This window comes from Xiphophorus couchianus, chromosome 23 (assembly GCF_001444195.1).
Source record: "Xiphophorus couchianus chromosome 23, X_couchianus-1.0, whole genome shotgun sequence".
Lineage (NCBI taxonomy): Eukaryota > Metazoa > Chordata > Actinopteri > Cyprinodontiformes > Poeciliidae > Xiphophorus > Xiphophorus couchianus.
The window spans coordinates 5,480,846-5,506,077 of record NC_040250.1 but is presented as its reverse complement, the minus strand read 5'-3'; the positions used below and the strand labels follow the sequence as shown (position 1 = coordinate 5,506,077).

At 35.0% G+C, this 25,232-nt stretch overlaps 1 protein-coding gene across 3 annotated transcripts in view; it reads left to right on the top strand.

Moving 5' to 3' along the window:
• Window positions 1-25,232, top strand: part of htr4 (5-hydroxytryptamine receptor 4) — a 136,495-nt gene that overhangs the window by 96,017 nt on the left and 15,246 nt on the right. For 2 of the 3 annotated variants that reach the window (XM_028008021.1, XM_028008019.1), the window contains one exon: window positions 485-1,092. In XM_028008021.1, the coding sequence (XP_027863822.1) occupies window positions 485-1,092 (608 nt within the window). Of the gene's footprint in view, window positions 1-484; window positions 1,093-13,710; window positions 13,811-25,232 lie in introns of all 3 variants that reach the window. The other variant, XM_028008022.1, reaches the window with a different exon arrangement.

Here is a 25,232-nt window from a genome sequence, read left to right as displayed (position 1 = left end):
CACTGACAAACAAAATATTTAAAATTTAATTTTTAAACAGACCATTTCCTGAAAAGAAAGAACCTTCCATCTGGGGATGGAGATTTATTTTTTATTCATCTCTTTTTCCTAAGCTGAGTGCACTACAGACGTGAAATACAAATAAAACAGATTTCACTTGGATTAATGCTGATGTGTGGAGGCTGGGTTGTAGTGAATGAGCAGGGGAGAATGTGGAATTTTCAATGGATTGTTTCAAGTCGAAAGATGTCTTATATCACAGTTCAGAAGTTCAAGTTCTCATACTAAATATGCTTTCCACTTTTGCTGTATTAAAGTAAAAGATAAATAAAATATTTAGTTGCAAAATTAATAGAAAAAATAAAAAATTGATTCTCAGGTTGCAAAGCATTTTTTTCTTCAAAACTATCAATATCAAATTTTAAAATTAACTTTTCTTTGTGTTATCTGATTTTTTTTTTCACTTTATTCATGTATTTCCCAGATTGAGGAAAGGCGCCACAATGGAAGCAGCAACTCCACTTCTTGTGTTTTTATGGTCAACAAGCCATATGCCCTCACCTGCTCTTTGGTGGCCTTCTACATCCCTCTGGTCCTCATGGTGCTGGCTTACCAGAGGATCTACATCACGGCTCGCGCACACGCCCTGCAGATCAGCATGCTACAGCGGGCAGGCGGGGCTGGGGCCTGCACTCCTGGTACCTCCGGTGCAAGCCCTGGAGTGGGTGCAACATCAGAGTCTGCTGACCATCAACGCAACCATCGTATGCGAACAGAAACAAAAGCAGCAAAGACTCTATGCATCATTATGGGATGTTTCTGCCTCTGCTGGGCACCATTCTTTGTCACCAATGTGGTGGACCCATTTATAGGCTATACAGTGCCCGAACAGCTGTGGACCGCCTGCCTGTGGCTGGGTTACATAAACTCCATGCTCAACCCCATTCTCTACGCCTTCCTCAACAAATCCTTCCGCCGTGCCTTCCTCATCATCCTATGTTGCGGGAGGAAGAGGTATCGCAGGCCATCCATCATGGCAACAGGCACGACCTGCACAGCCACGCAGATCAACGGTTCAACACATGTACTCAAGTAAGTTCTATAAACCATTTTATTTTGTGATTGGAGTTCTGTGGCATCAGGCAACAGAGCATTTATATTAAAATTGATTTTATGTGTAAACTTTAAGACATGCATTTTTTGGAAGGTTTACATCATGAAACACACATATCCAATTATTTTAGAGCCATACTGGCAGCAGTTTTAAAAAAAATATATTTTAAAACATAAAAAACTGTTGTTGGAATGTCATTTAACAGTTTAAAATAATCATACTTTTGAAGAAGAAACAGATTGAAAATTATGAGAAACTTCCTAATGTTTAAATATTGAATTAAAAGGTTGAGTTGTCGAGTTACAGCACATCTAGTAATTTAAAGCTGTGTTTTATGACTACAGTATATATTTTTTGTACCGGAAATATAACTCTTGCATAACATGCATTAACGCTAATCAGCACTGACAAAAGCAAAATATTACGTCCTATGTTGTCAATGGAACTATTTAATTGTTTTTTACAGTTGAATTTATAATTTAATATCTTATATTTCTACTATATGTCTTTGCTTTGGTAGTCTTATACAATTTACAAAAAGACATTAGTGTGTTGTCTGATCTTAAAAACGTGTTACTGTTGACATCATCGGGATGACACAATTTGCAAATATGAGCCATCTGCTGTGAGAACAAACTAACTTCTTTTCAGGTATGATGGAGATGACTTTAATTCCTTAAGTACTTATCCTAGTCCTTATGGGTTTAAATGATTTAAGTATCATTATTCTATAAACCTTTTATGTGGAGCTCATGTTTCACGCTGATAAGGACATTATGTTCAGGGTATTCCACAGTTGCCAGTTAAGTGTTTTTCCATCTGTCTTTATATCTCAATAAGAATCGTATCTTGGTTCATGAATGGCAGTGTGTCACTTTAGCCTTTTCGTGTCATCTTCATCCTGTTATGCTGACAGAGATTAATCGCACATGTAAAGTGTAGATGTAAAAAAGGAGTAACAAAAAAGGCACTTCATAACCTTTGATTTTATCAAGGGTTTAATCATGTACTCTATCCACATAACATTTATATAGTTTTTTTTTTTATTACTTTTTTCATAATGCACTTTTCAAATCTGTGTCCGTTAAATAATTATTTGTGTCTCAGTGAATGTCGTATTTACATACTGCATAATCCTCTGGCATGGGAAGATAATGCATCTAATATAATCTCCATCTGGTTGAATTACATCTATTGGTAGGAGTTAATTCATGAAAATGGCCTCCGATTCTAAGGAAAAGTACATGTAAAAAAGGAAGCCTTTTCTGGTTATTATAGTAATATTTTCTGATTAATATAGTCATATCCATTCTTTTAAGAATAAATATTATTGTGAGGTTTGTATCTAATTAATATAGACCCAGTGTTAGAATGATCTGTTTACAAAAGCTGTGTTCAGAATGTTTTTCAGTGGCTTATTATGTAAATATATTATTTTATATGTGGATAATATTATTCAGTTAACCTTTGAATTTATTTGGTAATTACATTAATTAGTAGAATGTGCAGAAATTCAAGAAGAGCACAGTCGACATGTGACCTTCATTTGTTACTCAGTTATCAACTATTCAAGTGCTTTTCGATAGTGAACACTACATTTTCTTATGTTAAGTGGCTCAAAAAAAATTATAACATTATTGCATTGCAGTTATTACTTTATTTATTTGAGGGTTTTCAGCTTTTGTTACTTGCATTATGGTTCAACCCTAGCCTGGTTACAATGAAATCTACGTGGAGCAATGAGGCTTTTTCAAGGCAGATTTTTGGAAAAGTTTGAAGTCCTACTTGCTGATTATTTTCAGAGGAAAAATGTGACAAGTTTTCTGGTGAAGTGGGTGGCTTTGATGCAACAGAAAATGAAGAAATCACAAGATAACTATTTTTTTCTACTTTATACAATGTATTCATAAGCATTATCAGTTTTCATGCCAACATAAGTGCATCAAGTTTGTGAGGATTTGAGTTTTTGTGTGTGTTTATTTTAGGTTTCTGTGTCTACTGAGTCTCTGTGTTGTCCTGGCTACCCCTTGATTGTTTCCAGCTGTGTCTCGTTCCCTGATTACCCTCTGTATATTTAATTCCACCTGTGTTCCTTGTTCCTCGTTGGGTCCTTGTCTAATCTGTCTTGCCGTCTCGTCGCGTCTAGTCTGCCATCAAGTCTGTCGTTTTGGTTTAGTTATTTCCAGTTGCTACCAGTTATGAGTAATGGCCTTCTGCTCATCTGTGCTGCCTGGATAATTGTGTGTTTGGGATAATTAAATCATCATTTCTTCATTCTAACCTGGGTCCTCAGCGTCTTCCTCACCACCTCATACTGCACATCATGAGAAAGTTAAAGGCAAATAGTGGCAGTTTTTTGTGTTGATGCACTTAATCCACTTTAAAAATTCAGATTTTAAAGATGATTTCTATTTTACCTGTTGGTCATTGATCTCAAGTGATTAGGCAAAAAATAATCAACTGATTTTTTGCAGCTTTAGACATGTAATATTTCCACATGCTAGATATTTAACTACTGTGAATTTGTATTCATGGTTTCTTCCAACAGGGATTACCTGTGTTACCTGGCAACACTCAATGTGATATCATCTATTCAGTTGTCGCCAGGCTGCAAACATTACACTTCAGTGCATTTGTGGAAATCCCTAGAGGCTTCAATGATTCCTTGGTCCTGCTTCACTTAGATTTTCCTAATCCTTGTAATGCAAGTATTTAATCCCAATCAATCTGTATATATATATATATATATATATATATATATATATATATACTGTAACTGTCCAAGCAGTTTCATTTTCGCTCCTCCTGTCCTTTTGCTGGGACTCTAAAATTCACTGACAGCTCTGGAAGGCTGGAGCTGTGTGCTGGTAACCATCTATTGAGTGCTGGTGTCCCCTGAGATCCCGAACCTGAATAGCTGGACTGCAGAAACACTCAAACAAGGTTCTGCTCACATGATTTTATGGCTCATAGGGGCACCCTAAGGTCTGTGTACCACTTGTCAAAGTTTCTGCTTTGAATACAAAAGCCACCAAAATATAGCCCTGTTGTCCAAAAGGTATAATGTTAAAGATGATGCATTAACAGAGCTTTTTGGAACCTTGTCTCTTTAATGCTTAGCTTAATAAGCCTACAATAAATAGCACAGTTTCTAGGTAAGTGTTACTTTTGGTTTAGGAAAGCTTTCTACTTCCTCAGACTGTTGAACTTATGCAGTTTTGCTGGATCCTTTTTGTATGAAAATTATAGGTTTGTGTTTCATAAGGTAGAAGTAGTTGATGATTTACAGGGAAAATGTTCTCTGCTGTGATAGAGTCAAACTCCAAGTTTAAGAAGTGCATTCTGGCTTTTGTCCTGATGAGGAACAATGAACCAGCTCCTTACTCCTTACTCACCTAGTCTTTTCTTCTGGATGGGTCAAGAGGGTGTGAATAGAGATAAATTGAGTTTGCGGTAATGTGTTTTCCTTTCGGACATGATAGCAGTGTGAAATCATCTCAGATAAATGAAATACAATAGATTGATGGATGCTACACTTAAGTAATCTCCTGAGAGCAGACAAAGGTGTGTCAGAGTTTCTTTTTGTACTTCTACTTTCATGATCATTTTTAAAACATATTTGGTTAACTGGGTTCTGACTGTTCTGTTTTTTAAATAAAAGAGAAGAGATCATGCAATGGTGGATAGATCAAATAGCACAGGGCATTAAAAAGTCTGATTTTACCGGTTTTATGTCACATTAGTAATGTAAAAACAAGGTGCTTGCTAAATAAAAAAGTTTACTCATTGTTAGTTGTAGTAGCTGAAAAGCCAGGGACATGATTAAAAACTTTAAAATACAAGTAAATTGTCTGCAAGCAAAGGAAAATTCAAATGGGTAAAATGATGAGCAAAACAGATAATGAAACATTTTGTTGGAAATCACAGGGGAACACATCATATAATCAAAAACTGTTGCTAAAAGGAACAGGTTTATTGTCAATCAGCAGCAGAATATAAGATGTCTGGAGGGACTCTACAAAAATACAAACTGAGGGGGCTGACAGAAGGAGTCATGATTCAAAAAGTATAAAAAATGTAAAAGGAACAGAAGCACTGGAAAAATAAACTTGGATAAGTCAAACCTACCAATTCTACACATATCTGCACACCACGCACTGTCCTCTCTGATGTCCTGCGCAAACATCACTCATCAACTGATAACATTAAGGCAATAAAAAATGATGACACTATTTCATTTGCTTTGAAATGTAGAATCTCAAGTTGAGGAGATTGCCTGGGGCAGTCACGAAAACAGACCAAAACATAACTATTTTCTCTACAGGCTCAGTCAGACGTCCATTCTACTGAAGAGCTTTATGGATTGGATCCCTTTTTATGTAAGCCTTTCCCACATGGTCCATTACAGGGCAGTCACTGAGCTGTGAGAGTCAGAGCTTTTAAAATGCCAAGAGTATGTCAGAGTGGCCCAGAATGGGTTTTAGGCTCCTCTTGAGTGAGACCCATGGTGGAATTATTGCCGGTCAGTCTTAGGGTGTTGAAATCATGTCCCTGATGAGTCCGGTTATTAGTCAGAGGAAGTAAAGCAAAAAAAAAAAAAATCTCGTTTTTTTTTTCATTTTATGCTATTACAGATATTAGCATAAAAGAGATGTCAAACCATTGATTGTAGTGGTGATCTCGAAACTATGAAACATTCATATTCGGTGGAAGCTGATTTCAGTGTTTTATTTTCCAAACTCTGTCAAATAAGGAATTTTATTCAAGAAATATCAAGGCTTAAAAAAACTATTACAACTCATTTGTTAATTTGGACAATGAATGAATCATGCATACATGAGCATGATAAACACTGAAACCTTCCTCCTGGCTCTGACTGGTTGCTTCGGACTGAGACAGGTGTATTTCTGCAGATCTGCAGGACAACAGGGAGGATATAAAAACTAGGTTAAATCATAGTTTTATTAGTTACCTACTGCAGCTTTAAGAAGATTTAGACCACTAGTAAAATAACTAATTTTATTTTGGTCTTTTTGTCAGAATTTAAATTTGTAAAATTGTGAAATGATGTTTATATTCAGACTGCACAGAACAAAACTGGTGTCTTTAGAAACATTTTTAGTCATTGTTTTTTTTTTTTTTTCATGAGAAACTAAGCTCCTTGCGTATTAAATTCAAATTCAATCATTGTTGTATTATAACTGTAGAATCTCCACAAGGCTTGAAATATCAAATATATTAGATAAATAACACATCCTTTCTAGGACTCTAGTTGAGATCCAAACCAGCAATCAGCAAGCTGTTGGGCAGCAATAACCACACAATCGTTCATGAACTTGTTTGCTTACAGGCAAGAAAAACAGCTTATAACAAATTGTTTCTGGTAATTGTTGGATCCAACCACTGTTTAATATGTTAGGAGACTAATCCTTAAATTAGTTTTCACAATGAACTCTGATTTATTGAATCATTATGTATGCTTGCTGTACTCCAAACATAACAGTGAAATGTATGTTGATTATGATGAATCAGCCACTTAAGCTGGCAAAGTAAAAGAATGACATATGATACCTTCATTCTCCATGGCGTCTTAACACTGTTCATTATACACTCTGTCACAGACAGTAACAAAATGCCTCCTGAGTATTTATACTCTCACTGGAGTCATTTATCTATAAAGAGTCAGTCCCCAGACAACAAGCGGTATCGAGAAACAATTGTTCACTGTTGGAGGTAACAAAATGAGACACAAATAGTGAAATGGATAAAATGTACACAAAAGAGGAAGAGAAAAGACAAAATAAAAGGCAGAAAGGGTCATTTTAATGAGATGGACATTCTAATGTGAGATGGATAAATTAAGAAAATATGGTAAGTAGTAAGAAAGAGGGCTGATGGAGTATCAAAAACATTTTAAATAATTAAAAAACTGAAAAAAATGAAACAAAATGCAAAAGAGAACAACACATTCAGAACAAATGAGGAGAAACAAGATAAAGAGAAAAACAAGGAAGGAGAAAGCAGAAAAGAAAGAGAAGGGTGAGGTTAAAGCAGGAAGGAAAGAAAGTTTGGAAGAAGTGAGTAGGAGATGAGTTAATAGGTCACAGTGGAGGTGAGAAATTAGAGAGAATAATGAGTAAGGTGAAGTACATGAGGGTTGAATTGCAAAGGTTAGAGAATGAACTGGAGAAGAAAATGCTACTCATGCAGGTAGACCAAAAAAGGACATAAATAATCGCAGACTTGAATCACAAACATAATATTTAAAAAGCAGATGAATATTAATCATCTGGAAAGGAGGAAAGCAAATTGAGCATAAAAAAGTAAATATTTTAAAAAGAAATGCCTTAAACTTCATTTTTAAACCTCCTATACTTACTTTAATAATAACAGGTAAAATGATTTATGTTTTGGTTCTTTAAAACGCAAAGTTAATGACCAGTTTCCATCATTTGTGACAGTCAAAATGTACTGTGTGTGAGCTTCCCCCCCTGCTGGGAGATGAAGCCTTTGACTCAGACTTTGCTGGCTGGTATGCTGCTGACGTTTTTATTTCAGCTGCTCTGCAATAAAACACAGAGGTGGTTAAACACACAGCCATAAAGCACAAAAAACTGAGCCAACAACAATTTTAAAGAGAGTGGAATTTTACAATTATTTTTCCTGTTGGTTGAAATGACATATATAAATTACGAAGCAAGCACAACTATTCTTCAAAGCTTTTGATTTGATGCTGGAAGAATCAGACTGTGTATTAGTTTTAAAATTCCAATCATACATTCGTTTCTGTGACACTTTGGATCTTATCTTCAGTCACTCAGATCAAATAGAAGAAACCTGTTTCAGTGTAGCTTGATACACTAATATAAGATGTAGGGCATGTCTTAGGTTTTATGGAGACTTCAGTAGCGTGTGATTTTGGAACTTATACCTTCACCTCCACAGCAGTTAATTTGCTGTCACCATTTAGCACCTTCATTTCAGGTTAATGGCAAAGCAGTGAAATATATTAGTAACCATTATATATCACAATCCAAATGGTGCAACAGATTTTGTTGTTTAAGAAAATAACAAAACAGAAGATTTTTAGAGTGAGATGCTCATATAATATCTCCTTGTGTCTTCAGTTTTTTTTTCTCTTCCTTCTATAGATCCAGTTTTAGGTAGTTTATATTTTTCGAAACTTTTGGAAAACTTAGCAAGCGGGAGGAAAAAAACGAATCTTATTCTTAGTCTAAGTTATACCTGGAACATAAATTTTAATAATTCAAGCTGAATGAAGTTAACGTTATCTATATAGGGCGCCCTCTGCTGGTTGGTTGTCACAAAGAGATTAGAGGAGTGGTGATGAAGAAAAAGAATTGCAGTTTTTAAAATCTTTTCTCTTGTCATCTTACTGGTTTTTTAGTAAGCTGATTTCACTGAGCAGGATTTGTAGCTGAACGACGGCTTGCAATAAAACAATAATGAGTTTGACTTTTTCTTTTTAATTCCATGTTGTTGTTTTTTTTGTTTTTTTCAATATGTGAGAAAATAGATGTATAGCTAAAAACTGTGTTGAACAATTTTGGTTTCAAAATGATAAATGAAACCCACACTACTCCATCTTTCTCTCCAGAAACCTAACAAATGCCTTTCCAAGGGAGGCTGAAAGGTGTCCATCCTTGATGCTCTACCACTTTGTAGCTTTTTAATCCATTTGCTTCCCTCTAAGTGCTCAAATTCTCCCCACCCCATGGCAGACATGGTAACCGGATTGTAGAGATTCTCATAGTGCTCCTTCCACCAACCAAAAATATTCCCAGTCTGAGTCTGCAGTTCCACTTCCAAACAAAACACATCCTGGGAAGGATCCTTCTTTCTCTTTCTGAGTCACCCAATAATTTACCAAAACTTCTTTGAAGCCAACAAAAAGTCTTCCTCTAAAGTATCTGAAGCCCAAGTCTTTGCTTTTGCAACCACCGACACCACAGCCTTTTTTTTTTACCAACTCTGTACCTGTCTGCTTTAGAGACAATTTAATCAGAGGTTTAATAACTTTGTCAGCAGTTAACCTGTTTTGTAACACTCATTTGAAAATGCATTTCTAAAACCTTTGGAACGCCAGTAGTTCTTCAAGCAACCAGAATCATTTCCTTTCTCAAGCTGCATACATTTCATAATTAAGCCTTTAATGGAATTGCCACTTAGTGTGATTTTTTTTAGGGCATTGTATTTTAAGCACGTCATTCAGTTAATTTTCTCTCTTTTTACATATATTCAGGGTTGGTTATAGGGAAAAGACTTCATTCTCCTTTGTGACAGCCATAGAGCCAACACTGTTTGACTCTGCCTCAAATTAAATCATAATTGTTTATTCAAATAGAATCAATTAAGCACTTTAGCATCTTAAATTGAATTGAAACAAGCTCATCTAAATACATTACCTCATTTTATTAAAGGAAGGATTACTCTTCATGCGACAAATGGATTTGATTGGTGCCGGGGAGCAGATTACAGTATAATATTCAGTAACAGGCAAATGTGTCAAACTTGTTTAGATTGAGAGATGATGACATTTATCTGTAATAAGAAAGAGGTTTACTGTGGTGAAGTGCAAGAAACTCAGATTATGTAAGAGCTTATTCAGTTAAAAGAAAAAAAATAAGGAAATATAAAGTTATTTGTCCCTAGTTCCTCACATTTTCATGCTTCTTGTATATCAGCAGATGTCAAAGCCTCATCTCTAAATGTTTTTCTGTCTCTTTGAAAGGATAAAAAGAGATTGTACCTTCTCACAATTTAGAACATGTTCATGTATAATTCAGTGAATCTTCCAAGCTTTAAAATCCATCCTTGCCCTTCCATTCTCCATTTATAAAGTAAACTCTCAACATCAAGGTGAATCAAGGAGGATTGTTCTTTTCTTATTTAAATTACTGATTACAGCAAATGACTGAAAAGCTTCACAGAGACTTTGTTTTTTATTGGAGGTAACTTTTAATGCAATCATCCTAAACTTTGTAATTTTCACTATAGATGTTTTATTTCATTAATCAATAAACCACAGACTGTAGGCAGACGTTTGAACAAAGCAAAAATAATTAGTTTGTCAAAACAGCTTTTATGCTGGAGAAAACAGCTACATTTCAAAACCAATCCTTTGTCTCAAAGGAAATAACTGTTCTGCTTTTTATTTTAGTCTGACTGAGGTGAAAAATAAAGATTGATGAGATAAAACTGGAACTTTTGAAATGTTTGTGTCTTGTTGCAATTTGCTTAAAATTAAGGAAGTGTTTAAACAAACAGCAACATCATACTGACAGTCAACATGATGGTAGTAATTTGTCAGTCTAAAACAAAAAGGTTTCAGTAAAAATAACTATTTTACTTATTTATTTATTTTTATTCAGGCATAAATGAATGTGATTAATGGCTAATATTACTCCCTTTTCCATGCTATTGTTCCATTTGCTCATTATTCTGGAGGTAGAAGGTGAGGAATAAGAAAGGACAAAGCTTAAAAATACTCTGCTGTGTGAGAGTGCATGGTGTCTTAAAACACACCTGCTCTTTGGTCGAACAGCAGCTGCTGCATCACTACAGCTCTTTTTAGAGAAACATTATATGCCAGTGAAAATGACTTAAGGCACATGTTCATATCACGTTTTTGAAGAGTCACAACTGCACATAATTTTCACGCTTGAAAACTTACATGTCAACTTTGGATTTTTGAAATAAGTTTTTTTTCTTTGTTTCTTTTGCATTTTTAAACATATTCTGGGTTGAATTGTACACTAGGTTTGTTACCTATCTGAAACAATACTAGCTTAACATGAAGTGGTGGCTTCAAGCTGTTGATGTTGTCAGCTACATTCAACAGCAAACCTATAACATGCAAGTCAGGCTAACACGTGCTCTCATTCAGATGTAAAGACAGCACTTTCTGAACAAGATGGTAGTTAATTCACATTTATTTTTAGTTGTAGGTCAAAATGTGGAAAAGGACAAAGTTTCTGACCTCGCTTAAACCTAAAGTCAGTCCATTGGACCCAAAAACTAAGCCTGAGCCAAGCCAAACAAAGATAATTATTTTCAAATTATGCAGCTTTAGATAGTTTTACATGATCCAATTTACCTTTAATTTCATGATGTTTTTACTGGTGCTTAGTCAGAGACTTGGTTTTGAGTATGTTATCCCATAAACGCTTGACGTTTGTTTAAACAAGAGAAAGTAATGAGAATGTTGTGGCTGCGCAATTATTGATCAAGTTGTGTTCAACTGCAGCTCCCTGCTCATTTTTTCAGACTAAAGAAATGCAGCCTGCAGCCATAGGATGAACAAGCTGGAGGAAGTGGGCTGATTATAGGTAACAGGTTGCCATAGAAGCCTGTGTCACCGGGTGCAAAGTACAATTACAGTGTGAACCACAGTGGTATTATATGAAAAAGGTTACTGGAGAGAAGGCAACCTTTCTGAAATGTTATATAAATGAACAACCATCTGCAGGATTAACAATGCTAACGTAAAGAGAGTTGTATCTTCACTAGAAACAAATCTTATATCAAGAAAAGACAATTATGGAATAAGATTATATTATGCAATTTCAGTCCTGGACATATATGGAGACATTACTTCTGGGAGACAAAATCATTAAAGCGTCAGTCTTGTACAAGTTTCCATGCTCCCTGCAGGTGAAACAGATTTTATGCATAAAACCGCTTTTCTTTTTTTTTTTTGTCAATGTTAGTGTCTAACTTCTCGTTAAATATTTCAGTAAGATGCGATAAAAAAACAACAGGTTAGTTGATTTTAATTTGATGCATTTAATTCTCATTGATAAAATGCTTCATCTTGAGCCTTTCTTTTATTTTATCTGCAGCAAAGAAATCCCAAAGTATCTAAGATTTCTGGAAATCAAAAGAGTTTTTCCATTTTCCTCTGTTGAATGTTGGCATAATGGGAAAGAAATAACCATCCACCCCTGCCCGCACAGACTCTTCTTGTCCAATATCCCAGCCTGATTTATCTTTCAACTCGGTGTACTTTAGTCAGTAAGCTTGTGATTGCCACATTTTTCAATCTGTTGGTCCACCTCTTTCTCTCTCATTCCCTCATTATATTCACAAACTAACTTTTTCAGCATGTCGGTACCTGTTGAAGTCACACTAGAATTTATTCCAAATGTCTTGGAAAGTAATATTCATATGCCTGCTTCACACTGTAATCAAAACCAGACTGAGGTCATTACCGTAGCTGTTAGTTGGAGACAACATCTTAGAGCTTAAAAGAAAACATTTCAGAGTTTGAACTTAGTTCTGCAAGATCTGTGTGAGCATCAATCTGCTCAGAAAGTTTTATTAAAGATAGATAATAATTTAATTGTGAAAGTCAGAGTAGGGATCGACGAAATCTGGTGAAAAAAACAGTTTCTCACAAATGTACAATGCTTTGCAAATGTTCCCATGAGTTGAATTTTCAATGTAATGAAACTTAAATGTGCATTACAGTATTTTATGTTTCAGACCAAGCTTTTGGGGTATATCTCTACTAGCTTTGTACATCTAGTGATTGGTCTTTGTTCTCCATTCTTCTTGTCCATGCAAAATAACAAAATATCACTTGTTTTTGTTTTCTCTTACTTTAATATTAATTTCCTGAAAAATTGTGCTCCAGACTGATCCTGATAAGGGGTTAAATGTGTTTTTGTTTGTTTGTATGAATGTTTACGTGAAGCAGTATTGCTGAGCATGTGACCCAAAGCTTGGGGTCATTCCTACAGTTAGTTTTCAGATTTGACTGCTGATAATGAAGCTCATACTTTACTACTTTACATCTTAGTTTTACTACTATAAGTATTTAATCTATTGTACTGGATATAAAATATAAAAATATTATTGGTGTACTATAGTCGGTTATTTAATATTGTCTGTCTCCTTTAACGACAGACACTCAGGTTTAATGTTGAAAAAGTTTGAGAAACAATAGCAAAAAGAAAAAAAAAAAATATTTTATTGTAAATTATATTTATGCACATCAGGTTTACTTTTTCTCCCGTTGTTATTGAGAAATGATCTACCACATACCACAAACATTAAGACACTCACAGATTTACACACCCATTCTGAGGTCTTTCCTGCCTGATGTCTGATGAATCCTCTTGGTGTAAACTAACCTTGTTTTTCCTTTCTCTGCTCCTCCCTTTCTTTCTCCTGGCCCCTCCCTCTGTTACCACCATCCTTAATTACTCCTTTAATCTTGTGTTTTGTGCATCTTTCTTTCCATTTCTTGGTACATCATCACATTTTATTTTCTCTGATTATTAATTTTTTCTCACATTATTGTTTCTACATTTGATTTTGCTTAAATGCCTTTTTCTGAAACTTTCCATCATTGGGTCCATTTTATTTTCATGCCCTTCCTTTATTCTCCTTGTTTTATAAAACAATTTCTTCATTGTTTTCCCTATTTTGCACCTTTCTTTTTTGCACCATTTTACCTGTCATTTATTTTTTTATTCCTTATTGGGATTGTACTTTTATTTCAAATTTTCATCCTTTTGTTTGATCCACATTCTCCTTTACTTTTCCTCTTCTTCCCTCTCCATTTTCTCCAGTGGCTGCTCCTCTGCCTCCAAGCTGTTGCTCTGGTTCTGCAACACCAGACCAGTGCCTGTCTAGCTGCTGTATTTCTAGGGAACCTCAAGGTTCTGTCAAGTGAGTCTGTCAAGCCTTGCACACCGTGACACAAGCAATGAAACTTAAGATTTCCAGACGCATCTCATTAACTTTGGTGCCTTCTAAAAGTTTCCTTATTCAAGTAATTTTATTCATAAAAGAAAACTCATAGCGTTCAAATTTTTGTCTATTATGATAAGTTTTGCTTAGCACTAAGCCTTAAGTTAAAGTTGTCCAGCAGACAAGTCACAAAATTTACAAAAGAGGCAAAAAAGAACAAAAAAATGCTGGCTGTTCAAATATTTATATTCAAGCATATTTATGAAAAGTTGAGTAGATGGAAAATGTGTGTTTAAAAAAGGTCCAGAAAAACAGGAATAACTAAATGTCAAGTTTTAATTTGCTATAACCCACAATCATCAAAATTAAAACTATCCATCTGGATTAACACTGACAGATGTTACCCATACCTTTTGAATTTTAGCTATGTCCAGAATGTTGCTTAATTTGACAAGTTTGTGTGACTTGATAAAACTTTTTAAAAATGTATGAAAACCCATTAGATTTTGCTATCATTTGCCATTCACATTATGCAAAAGATGACATTGTGTTGCAGTTTTGGCAACATTCGTATATGTTACTATCGTAAAATGTGTTTATATATTTTATTTATTATAAATACTGTAGCCATATACATATAAAAAGCTATACATCAACATGCAACAAAGAAATCAGTCATGAACAACTGTTTTCTATACACTTAGTATGCCCTACATTCATTTGATCAGACTCCAGGCTTCGATTTAGGACATTTAATTAAGAGTTTACAATCAGACCATTTGTTGAGGATATTTCTTGTCAATTATATTAAATAAATAATTCATTTGAAAATTATTTTTTCACAAGATGTTTTCTGAAAACTTGCTAGAATATGCAATTTCAAGTAGAAAGCTAATTTAGTTATGTTAACAGTGTCCACAGTTTAAAATATAGGGTTTTCATGGCTTCAGGACATTTCAGAACAGGGAGTATATTTTCCTGAAAACCTGAATGCAGTATATGACTTCTAATATTAGATAGTACTTAGGTATTACTGAATGTGTATTATCATCTCTTGGGGTCTTGGTTGAGGTGAAGGAAGATTGACAGAAGAGCAAGCTGAGCCGAAATGAAAACTGGTCAATTTACTGGTCGATGCAGTTCTACTCTGAACTGGACACAACCTGTTCAAAGTGAGAGGGCAGAAAATGTAAAATTGCTAGAAGGTTTAAAATCAATTGTTTTGAAGAAAATCATAGTAAAGGTGAAGCTCCTCCTCATCTTAACGTGTCTGAATGATTTAGGAGTCTGAGAAGCCTTGCAAAGTGCTCTGAGAATGATTTGAGACAAACAAAATTTGTCACCATTAATATTCGACAGCGGTTTGAACATATACTGCCAGGGCATTTATTAGCATGACATGCATTTATAGTTATTTAAATAAAAGGATTCAGGGCAGACTGTTGCAGCAGTTATTATAGATTCATCAATATGTAACAATTTATTTAGACTACATAGAGGACAACGATCACATTTTATGACGTCAATGTTTTTGTGCTTACAATTTCTCAAATTAGACCATGTTGTTGTCCAATATATACTTTTTTATTAAGGAAATCACCGTAAGATGTGTAAATAAATTTGGATAAAGGTGCTATAAATCATGCTAACTGATTAACTTTAGCAGAATAGATGGAGCTGTCACATCAGATGGATGAAAAACACTGAAAATATTTTAGATTGTGATTTATGATAATTGCAGAAGTTAGAAAAGCAAGACATTTAGAGGACATGCAGCTTGCAGCTTGATTTCAATTGAGAGGGCGATAAAATAGGGAAATTGAGAAGGATGCTAAAGAGATTGAGAGTGGTTTCATGCAATGGAAGGCAATCTTTTTACTGTCCCTCCTCTGTTAACTTTGTCCACTTAAATGTCCCTGGACCGCTCTGGTGCACTTGTGGCTACACTGGCAAGATACTTGGTTCTAATTACATCACTACTCAACACTGCTTGTCTCCCTGGAGAGGTTTTGAGGCTGCAAGACATCAAGAAACACACTCGTACACGCACAAGTATGCGCACACACCATTGGAGAACTCATTTTCTCACATTTTTGTTCATTAAAACAATCTTCTTTTAGAGTATACAATTTAATTTTTTCCAGGTTTACTACAACCACAAACACTTATCATTATAAAAAGTACATATCTGTTAAGGTCACATGTTTACATACAATATTTTTGGGCATGCATGTCCTAATAGGAAGTTTGTTCATGACAATGTTGGTGTCAAATGAATTACCCTTTTTTGAGTGGGCTGACAGTACAACAAAAAACCTTTTGAATTTTAAAAACAAAAATTGTTTTCACAAAAAATACTGTTATTATTTTATGTAGTGTCAAATATACAGTTTCATAATTTTTACATTAGAATATCGTTGAAAATTCACTAACTCAATTCACTAAGTTAAACACATATAGATTAATTATACACAGATTGGTGTTATATTCCTGTTAATTATGATGATTTTGTCCTTGCATCTAATAAAAGCATTACATTTATATCAGAACAATAAGAACTATTTTAATAAAGAAGTTTTGGCTCAGTGAAAAAATACCTACTTAAGTACCTACTGAAAATTATTTTTAAAAGTCACATTTAATCCATTAACAGCCTAATCAAAACACATATTCATTTTTTAAAAATATGATTAGAAACATACATCCTCACCAATATTTGGCTAAAGAGTTTTTGTTTTTTTTTTACAAAGTATTGATGACTGTTGTTTGTGTGAATTTCTAAAAGGACAGATGATACAAGGTGATACTTGTTTTATTTAGACCAGATAAAAAGTGTACAACTTTGAAATTTCTGCATTCCTGCTCTTTTTTTTATTCCTAGATTATCTCTACGTTTAGTTTGTCAATAAACAAAAGATGCTGGCAAGTTTTAGGTGTGGAACTTTAACATAGCTTGTTGCAGACTCTAGCACCATTTTAAGAGCTATAAGTGTGAATGTTGTCATAGCTCTTTAAATGGTACTGCAGTATGCATTCAGATAATCATCTGCCTGAAATCAACCTCCTTCACTGGAAGATATCGCAACAGCGTGCTCCAACCAGTAGCTGAAATGTGTTGGCTGCTGAAGATACACCTTTCAGTGTTCTCCATAAAGTTCTTCAGACATCTTTTACCGCTATTGTGATGCGGTTGTTCATTTTTGAAGAAGTAAAGGTCTTATCTTTTTGCACGTTTTGAGCAAAGAGTTGCTGGACTTTATTGATCATTTTAATCCCAAGAATGTGAGAAAAAAGGGATCATGTCAGTCAGAACCTTCTCTTCTGTGTGTAGCCTTTTTCCATGTTGAACAAAAGTGTTTCACCTTTGTGCCAAAACTGTAAACTTACAGAATTAAAATAATAAATTTAACATAATGTTCGACAGAGGTTAACATGGCCACCAGTGATAATCTCTCATCAAAAGATCTGTTAGGGAATGCAGTCACTCAGTTTTTTTATTTATTTGTAGCGGAAGTCAACTGGCTTGGCTGAGCTTTGTGTTTCTCCATTGCATAAAATCCCATTGAACTACAATGTCTGGTAATATATTTAGATCCTCTGAATGTTTCCTCATTTAGTCACATTACAACCAGAAGCCTCTGTTGAAGTGTTTTTAATTATGCCTTTTTGTGTGAGACCAACAGTAGCAACATGTTTATGGAGTGGGAGGAAAGTGATACATCGCATGGTTTAAAATGTTTTGCAATAAAATATAAAAAATGTGACATCCAGTTCAACCACTTTAGTCTGATATAACTGAATGAAATCTATTGCAGCGTATTATGTTCTAACATAATCGAATTGGTAAAAAGAGTTCAGATGCCAGTACTTTAATCTCAGTAAAAAAAGAAGGGTTAGGTTATAAATCATCCTCAGCTCTAAATATGCCAGCACTGTTAAAGCCATCATTTTAAAATTAAGAATGTTTTGCATAACTGCAAACTGTCCATCAAAACTGACAGGTTGAGCAAGGAAAGCTTTGATTAAGCCCCTTCTCTTCGGCTTGGCTGTAACTGGTTATTCCCCAATGAGCCCTGGTCGGATTCATCTCCATTTGCAAATACTGCACTGATTTTTCCATGTTTTCTTCAACCACCTCAGCAGTGGCACGAGCCAGACCAACCTGGGTATTACATGCAAGTGATTTGATTGGCCCAAGGATTTACGTCACTGCATGAGTCCAGACCTAAATCTAATTGAGAAAATTGCTGCTTACAATTGCCCTCCACCCAGTTTGACTGAGATTTGCTTAAAAGAATTGGCAAAATCTTCCAATCCCCATGTATGCACAGATTGTAGAAACCTTTCCCGGGAAACCTGCTGCTATAAATCCAGTGAAAAGGGGTTTTACAAAGTACTAACTTGGAGGCTGAATGCTTTTTAGAACATATATTTCTGTTTTGTAAAAATTTGGAAACAGTGTTTCCAGGAGAAAACATTCATATCAGCAGAGGTTGTATGGTTTTGCTGCAGTAGCTGTATTCTGTGTGCAAATAACTTCCATTTGCAAGTAGTCTTGGATCTATTCCTGTTACATAAAACGAATGATGTCATAAGGGTCACGTGGATTACGGCATTTATTGCTGTAGTGTTTCTTTTTCATATCTGAAAAATCCTTGCTTTGTAGAAAGCCAGACATGTGTTCTTTACTTAGCCTTTTTGTGCACCCTGTTGTTCTCAGGTTAAATTGTGTTTGTGTTTAATAGGTGTGTGTGTGTGTGTGTGTGTTTCCAGCTGTTTCTACTGCTCCGCTGTGTGTTTTAGCTGCTGTTCAAACATTCAGTGAACCCTGGAGAAGATGTCCTGAATTGTGGTGTGTTTTTAATTTTTATAGGCTACCCATGTTTGGTGTTATTACTGCTTGTGTTTATGGGAAAATAATTTTATGAGAGTCTGTTATGGCTATTTTAATTTGTAAAATAAAATTAACAAAAACTTGAATCTTGAACTCAGTTTGACACACCAACTTACTGTGAGAGACAATTGTATTAGACTGAGGAGATGAAAATAACTGGCACACTGATAATGGAGAACTGATGATCATCAATTTTGTCCAAATCACCAAAACATGCCAATGTTAGAATAACATGTGTTTTGTTTTTTTAGCCAGTTTGTCAGCCAGCAACATGATTGCCAGTTTCATAGACATGATAAAAGAAATTTTCCCCTCATTTAACTGTAGGTATTTTTTGCATCTAGACTTTTTTGAGGTGTGTAAACTTTTTATATATATAAAGTTTGCATTATATATATCTTGCTTTATATATATTTTTTTCAATAACTGTGTCTATGTGTGCATGCTTCTGTGTGTTTGTGTCTGTGTGTTATACTTTAGGTTGGGTTTAAATTATAGTAGAATTTGGTGAACATATCAATTAGACTTCAAAAGCCTTTCTTACCATGATTGTTATTATCTAACATCTATTGAATTAAGAAAAACACAAATTCATCTTAATGTACCCAAAATGTTTTAGGTACATTAAACAGTAGGGATAGGCTGAACAATCTGCACAGTGGCGCAGTTGGTAGCACTGTTGCCTTGCAGCAAGAAGGTCCTGGGTTTGATTCCCGGCCCAGAATCTTTCTGCATGCGGGGGTTCTCTCTGGGTACTCCGGCTTCCTCCCACAGTCCAAAAACATGACCGTTACGTTAATTGGTCTATTGGAAGACAGACTTTTGCAGACACTGATTTCAGACACATCACTCATTACATTACACTCTTTACTAATCAAAAATCCAAAAACTGAAATATAGATTTCCAAAGAAAATTTTGTGTTAGTTTAGAGCTGGAGCAAAGAATCATATAAAACAGGAGTCCATTATTCCAGTTTTTGTGAGCCCAGTGCCCTGCCCATTTTAAATACGTATATCTGTGGTCCAACACTAATCAATCTCAGCACACACAAAAAATTGTCTTTGAATTTCAAATAAATTTGTCAGCAATTTATCTTTGTGCTGGCATGTGATTTATTTTCTCACCTTGAAAGTGTTTGTGGACCTCAACACACTGTTCTAACCTCTATTAACATCCTATGTATGGTATACAAGTAGACCTTCTGGTCAACTTGACCTTCCCTGGAAGCTCTGGCCAAACTTCAGTAGGTTCTGTTGTGGTTGCTGGAACAATCTGGTCTTCAGTATTAAGTCCTGATCGTATGAATTCAAATTACTTTTAAACCTATGTGTCATTACCCACCGTGGTTGGATCTGGTGGCAACAGTGCATTCTAAACATGTGCATTGATCATCAAGAGAGTTGCCCTCAATCAGTAACCACATTAAAGTGGTCAGGAAGGATTTTCACTTCCTAATTGAATTGACTCACTGTGTGGGCCGCTGCCTCTTCACCTTTGCGTCACTCCAGTCTCCCTTTTCTTTGTTCCTCTCTCCATCCTTCCCTCTGTCTTTTTTTTAGAAGAAAATGCAGCTTCACTAAGATGAAAACAACAATTACTATAAACAAGATGGATGCATCTGGCCCACACATGCATACACACACACTATAAAGTCTGCATAAACAGCCTGTAAGTGGTTTACCACAGCCACATGTGCATGTCTGTGTCCAACATCCTTGGTTCAACTTGGCATCTGTTGCCGAAGTGGTTTAATATTCTAAATCATGCCTTTTTTTACAGTGTAAACCATTCAGAGATGTAATGAAAGAATAAAAAATGTAAGAATAGGTTTGCATATGAAGCACTTTTGCCTGTGTGTACTCAGAATCAAGGTTTTTTAATGAATTGTGGGACTTTGCCAATGTATTCTGCAGTTTCTAATACATATTCATGTTATTGGGTATAGTATTGATTTTAGCTTACCGCGTGACACCAGCTATTAATAAGGTTGGGCTGCTTTTTAAGGTGCTTGTCTGTAGAGCCAGAGTCGAATGCCTTCCCTTTGTTGATGAGCCTTTCAGTGTGCTGACATTTTCTGAATTGCATTCAAAATTGTGCTAAATTCTCAAGTTAGTATGCTTTATTTACTTAGTAGATTTTTGAGCAGTTCTCATGCAGTTTCCATATTGTGGGACTAAGAGAGATTATGATCTCTGGCATTCCTGAAGGAATGTAGAATGACTTTTCAAAGCTACAGTAAGCAGCAGTAACAGTTACAAACAGTCCTTATCTTTGCCATTTTCCTTGAGATTTGCTACTTGGGATCATTTCAAGCATCAGCTTGTAGACAGATCACCTTACATTTGACTGCTGTCAAATGTAAGGTACTCCTGTTCAGTCATTTCCTAATTGCATTTTCATGGATTTAACATGCGAACTGGGGCCCATAGACTCTGGGATGAAGCTCCCTTGGGTGTTATGCAACTTCGAGGAGTGTTATATATTCTGACGCTGGGCTGAATATCCTGAGAAAACTTTAAGCTGCTCTAAGTGTTTGCAACTGGCTTTAAATATATAGCTTAAAAATGTGCTTGGAATATTTTACTTTAAAATCATATGTTAGCAGCAAGGGTGTTCAGCAAATGCATACTGTTTTTCCTAGGATCTACATAGCTTACCAGAAAAACTGAGATAAAATTGGTTCAGATAAATATAAAAATGTATCCCTTCATATACCAAATGTTGTTTTTTATATATGAATTGCTTAACTCTATGGGATCTTATATCATGTTGTGATCTTTTGCTTAAACTAACAAATATCAACTAAAAATTTTTTCAAAGTAATTTTGAACATTTGTTTCATATCCATTTCTTCTTAAATGTATTACAGGATCTTAAATATTTTAAATCCCTGTGATGCACAGTCACATTTCTGCCTTCTTCCTCTTTTTTTTCCTAATTATTATTTATTATTTTTATCAAAACTCTTAGACATTAAATTACATTTTATTTCCAGCACCTGCTGTTATTAACCAATCATTTTTGTGGAGTTTGATGTGGTAAACCAAAATGTGTTTAAAGTCTGGAATTCTTTGAACTTTTCATCATGGAGTCCTGGCAGGAATATCAAACAAAGCCTTTCGCCAAAAATAAAGCTGTGGCCTGTGTGGTTGGCACTACTGTGATTAGCAATTAGGCAGCAGAGACAAAGCAACCTAAGCTCAAATCCTGAGCAGTTTCTTGGATCCTTCTTTGCTTCACAAAATGATATGCAGCAAAAAAGCAGTATTTGTTTACCCCTTTCTTTACTTTTTTTTTAACATTCCTTTATTCTTGGTTACACACAATGCTTTTCCTTGTTTTGCTGACTCACAAATGCAGAAAGCCAATACATAAACCTGTGCTCACACACATATTGACTTTCTCTGAGGTTTCATTCATGATTACTCTGCATCTGTTTATGCAGGCCTGTTTATTTTCTTCTTTCTGAGCTTCATGTAAATATGAACTTATTCTGCCTCGTCTCACGGGACTCCACACTGCAGGGACGTAATTTTTCCTTCCTGCCAGGTATAGAGCTCAGCTTGGCAGGGAATTTTCTACTTTCCCTTCTATATTATTCATGTTGCCTCAGTAAGAGATGTGTGGTGTGTGAACAGGCACAGAGCCTTATATAGTGGAGCATTTGGTGTTCAAGGAGGTTTATAAAGAACAAAGGCAAAAATAGGTCCCTCTGTATCTATCCAATGTTACCTAAAGTAGGCCATTAGATTAAAGGTTTGATTAAAGGTAAGAAAGGTTTGAATACATAGTCAATGAACCAGCCAGTAATTGGACATTAATTCAGTCAGCTATTAGAGGCTTTATACTTAATTTTCAAGCAATTAAAAATTAAAACTTAGATAGTATCTAATTGTCAACTGCAAAGCCCATAGGGAAAGTGAAATTGTATTCCTCTTTTTGTTTTGGGAAAACATGGATTGTTTCTACCAGGTCCTTGCGAGACCCTTGCTGTTGCAACCAGAGCAGTGGAAGAACTTCTTTGGCAGTTGTTCTGCTAAAAACATCACAGTAAATTAGGATTCTTGGAGCATTGCCAGTCCAGTGTGGGCATGATCAGGTTGAGTGGCAGCTGTGTAACATGGACCCAGATGTTCTGTCTCCAGGGTAATAAGTCAAATAAGTCAATTATTATTTGATTAAGTCAAATAATCAGCTCATTGGATTTTCAAACTTGACTGAGGAAGTAATTCAATGATTTGATTTTGGTGTGTTGTATCAGGGGCACATCTAAAAGTTACAGGACACTGGCCTTTGAGGACTGCAGTTGCAGAACCCTGACATGGTGCAAACTTAGTCCAATATGAAGGTGCCCTAATGCATTACTATTTGCCTGTTAAACTTAAAAAAAAAATAGAAGTCCAACTTTAGAATCTTACAAACTTTATTTTTTAAATCATGCTGCATTGATAGTTCTTTGGGAAATAGAAGTCATTATCTGTCCTATTAAAGGAAAATTGTCAACACAAGTTCATCTAGCAATAAGTGAGAAAATAATGCTGTAGAAGTAGTTTGTGTAGTGTTTTTAGTTCTAATTGCTGTAATATTTAACATCTTATGAAACAAAAAGATACCATTTTGATTTATTTCTTGTTTAATTCTAATGAAGGACAGAAAAATAAACTTAAATTTAAAGAGCTTACCAAGTAATTAACTCCTCAAAAAGAAGTATTAAAACTCTTTAATTAATCAAAAACACCACATCTGATTTGTACCTTTCCTGGGCTTGTCTTCCACCAGGCAGAGGAATCAAATGAATAAAGCAGATCTGGTTTGTGACCCATTTAGCCATTTTTTTCTAAGCAAATGGTAAATGAGTCTTACAAGAATCCCTTTTCAACTGTTAAGCAAACATAATTATCCTTTAAACCTTTGTTTTGTTTTGTTTCAAAGTAGCAAGCTATTTAAGGATATGTTTTCTAAATGGATTAAAAAGATCAACTTGCTTCAAATTGCTTCAAGTTAGGTATTTTTCCAATGTATCTGAACAGTGAAAACTATGTATACAACATTTTGGTTGAAGGGAGCAGAGACCAAAAGAACCAAGCCTGTCACAGCATAATGCTCACAGACTATCTGGTACATGGGAGATCATTGGTCAGACACAAAAACAAATTTTGGTTTGTGGACTTTATCAAATATGAAATATTTACTAGCACACAACCAAATGAAGTTTACAGTAGGATTAACTCAGTTAGTCATTCTGGGGATGATGTGTACTTATATAGAGGAAAGATCTAGTGACACCAAACATGTCATTGATTTCTAAAATTCCTTTGGTTGTGTTCGAGACAAGAATACAAACAATGGATTGTTGTTTATAGAGAAAACCAAGTCATTTCTGTTCTAATTCTGAAAGTTTCTTTCATATCAAACCAGATATATTTACCAAAAGTTGCAATCTTTATTTTTTATCTATACAAAGAAGGAGCAGAATGATGGCATCATGAAGAAAGATGCTTACGCCAGATGAGAGCCAAAACAATTTCGGAAGCTAGTGGGGAAAAAAACCTCTTGCTTTAACATCCATTGTAATTATATTCAGAGCTTATAATCGATGGAGTAATGAACCTATCAGACTCAAACATCAAGTCCTTGCAATGATAATGAGCTCAAACCATGCAATGCTTTAAAAACAAAATATAAAGGACTACTAACTTCTCAGACCTGTGTTTTAAATTACACAAATTATTGACACAACATTTGAGCTGATAAAAGTAATAATCTAAATTAATGAACATACATACATAATGAATAAATAAACATAAAATATGCTAGTATATACTAAACTGTGCTAAGATAAAACAAACTAAGATAATATAACAGCTTAGCTAGGTTTAACTATGATAAGCAAAACTCAGGCAAGCTGAGCTCAAATTAACAAAACTAAATTGTGATAAGAGGAGTTAAATCAATTGAAATTGGCTGAATTAAGATACAAAAAATAGGATGAGATGAGAAAAACAGCAAGTAGAACAAATACAGTACAAAAAGGAAAACATAACTTAGGAAAAAACTGAACAACAGCAGGTTGTTCAGAAGCACTGCCCAGAGAAAGTTCTACCTTTGTAAAATTAATATGACAATATCACTGCGTTGTTACTTAAACCACACAACTTGTGAAAAGATGTCTCTTGGACAGATGAGTTTAGATGTTTGACTATAACGCACAGCAGCATGTTTAGAGAAACCCAAACACAGCATGTCGGGACAAACACCTCATACCATCTGTCAAACATGTTGGTAGGGAACTGATCTGGCCTGTTTTAGCAACCACACAATGTTTTCTGATGTCAAGTGTGAGACCATCTGTCCAGCTTCACCCAAACTAGGTCATCAGCAGAAAAATGTTCCCCAAAACAGCAACAAATCTTCAACATACTAGCTGATAAATGAAACAACCAAGGTTATCTACTGACCTAGTGAAAGTTCAGGCCACAACCTAATAAAATGTCATGATGGGACAT